We start from the raw sequence: 5933 nt of genomic DNA, 5'->3' as shown, positions 1-5933 counted from the left end.
TACACACACACACACGCACACAATTTCGATTTCCAATTTTTCATTGCTAGCCTACAGGAACAGAATTTAGTTTTTGTGTATCTATCTACAACTACAACTGTACTAAATTAAATTTTTAGTCCTGTAGTAGGTTTATTGTTAGCTCCCTTAAAATTCTATAAATACATGACCATGCGACTTGCAAATAAAGACATGGTTATTTCCTTTTGAACCAGAAATTTGTGAAGGCATTTCTGTTGTTCTAGTTTTTAAAAACAAACAAGACTCTATGGCACTACACATTTACTGGCTCACCTCATGTAAGGGCCTCATATATCTAGGGGCCCCTCACAAGAGGAGCCATCAGCTGCCCTGTCCTTTTCCAAATTCTAAAAACGTAGCTGCCTGTAGTCTATATTTATATAATGACTTAGCAAGAGAGACAGGTGGTTGGGTTTTTTTTCTCCCAACTTTATTCCTGTTTTGCTAATAAAAATAATTATTTATTTCCTTTTTTTAAAAAAAGTACATTGACTGTTTTAGTTTAAAATAAAAGGAATAAAACAGAGAGACATTAAGAATTTTTTTAAATCCACCCTCCCGGGCTCTTCCGGACACGTTTCTTCTATGCATTTTAGTGGAGGGAAAATGGAGAGCATTGGTAGCAGAAAGGACAGCAGGTGGAAGGAGGCGGATCCTGGGCGCAGAGGAGGGGAAAGACAAGTCCCCAGAGAAGTGGGAACGGCTAACGGCCCTCCGAGAAGATACTGCCTTTCCGTGGCAGGCAGAGAAAAGCCCGGGAACCCACGAGGCCTGCCGGTGCCCTGAGAAGGGACCCGGGGGCCGGGGAGGTAGGGGGGGCGAGTGGGGGCGGGCGGGGGCGGGGCAGGCGGGGGCGTGGCCGCTCGCGGTGACGAAGGCCCCACGTGACTGGCCGGCGCCGACTCGCACGCCCCTCGCCTCAGAGTTGACCGTCACTCGCTGTCTGTTGGTCCCTGTTCCCGGTGGCCCTGAGGGAGTGCGGGCCGGGGGCGGCCCCCAAGAGTAGGAGGCGGAGAGGCAGCAGGTAAGGGACCTGGAGGGGGTCCCCGGGAAGGGTCTCCGGAGGTGGCGCGGGCGAACGGACGCGGCTCGCGGACCGTCCCCCGAGGTCCGGCTGCCCCGGGGCGGAGACCGCAGCCCCCACGGCCCCGGCGGCCTGGCGTTCGGCCGCAGAAAGCCGTAGGCCTGCCCGGGGGTGGGGGCGGGCTGGACGGCCCTGCGGCGACGACCCCTCGCGAACACCTGCCTCCCGCTGCACCGCGAGCCTTTCCGACACCCCCGCCCCGCCCCCGTTCTTCTCGGTGGGGAAAATGGTGGTCGGAGTCGGGGTTGGGGGTGGCCGAGGGTGGGGGCGCGGGCGGCCCGGGTTGGGGGCGCACGGCCGGGAGGGGGCCGAGCTCCCGGCTGCGGCAGCCCCCTGCCCTACCCTCCGACCCCGGCCCTCTGCAGGTCTGCGGGCCTAAGTGTCGCGGCGGCGCACTCGTGGCGAGCATCGGGAGAAGCAGGAGACAGCAAGGATAGGCCCAGGTCGGTGCGGGGGACAGCGGGGGAAGGAGGGGGTAGGGAACGGGTGGAAAACCCCGAGACCCCAAATGCTGCCCCCACCCAACCCCGTCCTCCATTTTGGTGCCTGCAGAGGCCTGGGCATGGATCGGCAGGGAAAATGGTGGGTTTTGGGTGAGGGAGGGGGGAGAGCTCGGACTGTCGGCCCCCTACCGGGCGTAGGGAGCCTCTCAGGTGGGAAAATGAAAATGTGAAAAGCCGTTGACATCCGGGGCTCCTTATCTTGAGAAGTGCGTAGTAGGGCCTCTGTCCTCGGTGCTGATCGGTCCACCAAGAAAATAGTCCCTTCTCTTGTCTGTTGTCTCCTAGGAGCGATGGCGTCCAAAGAGGAACAGATGCTGAAAAATATTAACATGGAAAACACCAATGAGGAAAATGAAAAAACAGATGAAAAGGAACAAGATGCTAATAAAGGAGAGCCATTGGCCCTCCCTTTGAAAGCTGGTGAATATCGTGTACCTAGAGGAAATCGTAGGCGGTTCCGTGTTAGGCAGCCCATCCTGCAGTATAGATGGGACATGACTCAGAGGGTTGGAGAGCCACAGGCAAGGATGAGAGAAGAGAATATGGAGAGGATTGGGGAGGAGGTGAGACAGCTGATGGAAAAGCTGAGGGAAAAGCAGTTGAGTCATAGTCTGAGGGCAGTTAGCACTGATCCCCCTCACCATGACCATCATGATGAGTTTTGCCTTATGCCTTGAATCCTGATGTTTTCCCTGAAGTTGATAGGGAAACACACCTGCTTCCTAAACTTACATGTTCGTGATGTATCTTTGTTGTAAGCCTTTTGATGTTACTTGTTTCTTGTGGGTCTCCTCTTACCAGCTTCTAATTGTTGTTTTTGACCCAATCCATAAATTTCTGTCAGCAGGAGAGTTTTATCTATTGCATGAAGAGATGTTCATTATATATTGTGATGTTAATAAAACAGTTTAAAAAAGCATTCTCTTTTTTCTTAAAGTCATATATATTTTATATATGAACACCATCTAAAATATATAAAGTAAAAATTAAGGTATCTATGATAGAATTATCAATAATTTTTCTTATCTCTATTTTCTCATTTTTTCAAAACTGAACAAGTATTACTTAAAGAGCTTGATCACCTGATGAAATCATTGTGAGCACTTACTAAACACTTTCTAAGCACTTGTGACAGAATCTCGGTTTCAGCTTTCCTCGATCTCTTATTTAGAAGTATAAACCTAATGATGAGACATAATCTCTTTAAAAATCAGTTTATCAGCAAGATGAAGATAATCACCTCCCAGGGCTTCTGTGTGCACTTGATGAGGCAATAAATTTGTGAGCTTTATTTAAGCTCTTATTCCCACTGGCATATGCATAATCTGACCCTTTAGATATTACCTTCAGCTATTTGGGGAAGTTCTCCCAGGTCTTTCCTATACTCACAAGTCCAATAGACAAAGGTGTTACTTCCATTCCCCTGCTGCTGTGCCCCATTCCCATCCTTTCCCTGGGCTGTTGATGTTCAGGAATAAAGGTGAGAAAGTCCCACTTACTTCTCTGGAATTCTCAATGAATTGAATCCTCACTCTGTTCTATAAACTGGATAAATCCTGTCTCCCTGTTTAGCTTCACAGAAAGACCTTGTTTGTCTAGTTCTTTATTAGTTGTTATTCTTTATCAAGAAATCTCCCCAGTTCATTAGACTGTATAAAATATGTGAGGGAAAAGCTCACTTAAAATTTGAGGCAGTCCCTCCTCACACCACTTTCCCAACCTGATGAATGCAAAAAAAAAATCTATATTGAGTTGGATACCAGGAGATTGTGTCAGTGGATGCCCAAATGTGGAGATCTTTACGAGAACCTATTGGAGGACTACTGGGTTTAAGTGTCCCAATAGAACTTGGGAAATAAAGTTCCTTTGCAATGTGCTAAGTAGGTGAAATACATATTAGGTATGAAGAGAGTCTTCTGTGGAAATAAACTTCAAAGTTAGGATTCTAGAATAAGTTGGCAAACTACAGCCCATGAGCCAAATCTGGCCTACTGCTTATTTTTTTTGAGCTAAATAAATTTTACGTTTTTTAGTGGTTGTAAAAGATCAAGAATATTTTGTGATGTAAAAATTACATGAAATTCAAAATCTGGTGTCCATAAAGTTTTACTGAAAAGCAGCCATATTTATTAATTTACACATTGTCCGTGGCTGGTTTTGGATTACAGGGCAGAACTGAGTAGTTGTGAAAGAAATGATATGTCCTGCCTGCAAAGCCCACATATTTATTATCTGGTCATAACAGAAAAAGTTTGCCAACCTCTGCTCTAGAATATAACATCACAGTAGCCCTTATGAAACCAAAGGGAAAAGTGGATAGGCAGATGAAAATGCCATGTAACAGAACAAACAGACTTCATGAATCAGATTCCTAATCAATTCCAAAACCCTCCCTCCTCCAGGTGCTCGAGACACAAGACACGTTTGTCCAAGACAGAAGTTTATAAAGAGAAAGGCTAGAGTTGAAAAGACAGAAAAACTGATGAACAGAGATGCTTGTGACCTACCAGACTTCTCATTCTCGGTTGCCAATGTTAGCACAAGCTTCTATAGAAAACACACATTCTGACTTTATTGGCCTAAAGATATTCAGTATTTCCTTCATGAAGAGAAATTATAAGCTCATGTGTGAATCCTTGGCATATCTTGATAGAAGATAAGACATGCATATTCCCAGAAAAAATGTACATCTCCTCCATGTACAGGCAGATCCAAGATACCCTGTCAACCTCAGAGAAGGATGAGTTTAAAATTCTAGTCTCTGGACAGAATGCTTTCTGCTAAACAGCTTCCCTTGGTTCTTAACAGAGTGTCTGGATCTGAAATGGCATCTGAGGGAGTAGTATGTGAGTGGTCAGGCTCCATGTAACAAGCTCAGGCAACAAATAACCAGCAGAAAGTGAGCAAAAGATAATAAGGGAACAGGACATATCTAAGATCTGGCTGCATCTGCCTATTGACATCATTCTATGTGGTGAGCCTCCTTTTGTCAGAGTGGCCATTCTTCACAAAAGAGATGGACATTTTTTTCCCCATAAATGCCTTAAAAAGTCTAGAAAAGAGAAGGCAGTGAGATTAAGAGTGTGCCCTTTGTTATCAAAGAAAAAGGATGTTCAAGAAAGGTTTGAAATGTAGATATGGATTGGGCCATTGGAGTTTTAGCACATCATGTACATCTAGTAGATATCTGATGAATGAAAAACTGAACAAGTATAAACTTAGTGGTATTTAGCAAATGATAAACAAGCATACATGTTTGAATCTTTGTATATTTGTAACAAAATTGAAATAATACTGCAGACAGTATCTCATAACTTTTGAATAAAAGTAACCACTGGATTTTTTTTTCTTAAAAAAATTCAAATTCATTGAAGGGAAATTCAGAAAATAAACTTAAGGGCCACCTTGTGACCAAAGAAAGCAATGCAGTTTGAATTTTCTAACCAGAGGCAGAGCAGAAAGAGTGCACACTAGACTCTTCCAGGAAGTCCAGATAGCACAGGAAATGCACTTTGGTTAGAAGTGAAATAATGCCTTCAGGATTAACCATTATTTAAGACATCAAGACACATTTATGCTTCAAATGAAAATCGAGTAACAGGGACTGGATTTACTTCCCTAACTGAAACAATGAAAATCTGGACAAGACAGATGAAGCAACAGTTTTCTGTTACTGAACATCAGACAGTGGAGGAAAAATTTCTCTGAGAAAGGGGAAACAATGTGAGCTTTCTGATTGCCCACAACTTACTGTGTATTGCAGGATTTATAACATGTGTGGGAGTAAAGTGTATGTGAAAAGTAGCATAAAGGCCAGGAGAGAGGGGAATGGAAGTATGCAATTTTAAAGTTCTTATTCTATATGTTAATATCACTTGAACATAGATTTTGAAATGTTAAAAATTTATATTATAAACCTTAAAACAACCATGAAAAATGTTGTAGGTAATAAGCCAACATATGAGATAAAATGCACTCTACCATTTGAGCTATATATACCCTTCCCCTGAGATAAAATGGAATCTTCAAAATAATCAAAAAGTGTTAGAGGAAAAAGAGAACAAAGAACAGATGGGACAAATGGAAACAAATAGCAAAATAGTTGACTAAAACACAAACACATCATTACCAATAATTACATTAATGTAAATGGTCTAAAGAGCTCAATTATAAAGCAGAGATTGTTAGATTGTATAGAAAAGGAAGACATAAATATATGCTGCCTGTAAGAACCTATTTTAAATTAAAAAATACAAACTGATTACCAGCAAAAGAATGGAAATACAAGAGCAATCTTTTTTATTAACCTACTTTTATATATAGTG

General features: G+C 43.4%; 1 protein-coding gene across 1 annotated transcript; it reads left to right on the top strand.

Moving 5' to 3' along the window:
* Positions 1-888: 888 nt before the first annotated feature.
* BEX2 (brain expressed X-linked 2) lies at positions 889-2527 on the top strand. The gene is made up of 3 exons (XM_074358704.1): positions 889-1045; positions 1471-1548; positions 1894-2527. The coding sequence occupies exon 3, from the start codon at positions 1899-1901 to the stop codon at positions 2283-2285; it is 387 nt and encodes a 128-aa protein (XP_074214805.1). The 5' UTR covers positions 889-1045; positions 1471-1548; positions 1894-1898; the 3' UTR covers positions 2286-2527.
* The last annotated feature ends 3406 nt before the right edge of the window (positions 2528-5933 follow it).

The sequence above is a fragment of the Camelus bactrianus genome, chromosome X (assembly GCF_048773025.1).
Source record: "Camelus bactrianus isolate YW-2024 breed Bactrian camel chromosome X, ASM4877302v1, whole genome shotgun sequence".
Taxonomy (NCBI): Eukaryota; Metazoa; Chordata; class Mammalia; order Artiodactyla; family Camelidae; genus Camelus; species Camelus bactrianus.
Note: the sequence above shows the minus strand (reverse complement) of the source record. Positions and strands in the feature narration are given on the sequence as shown.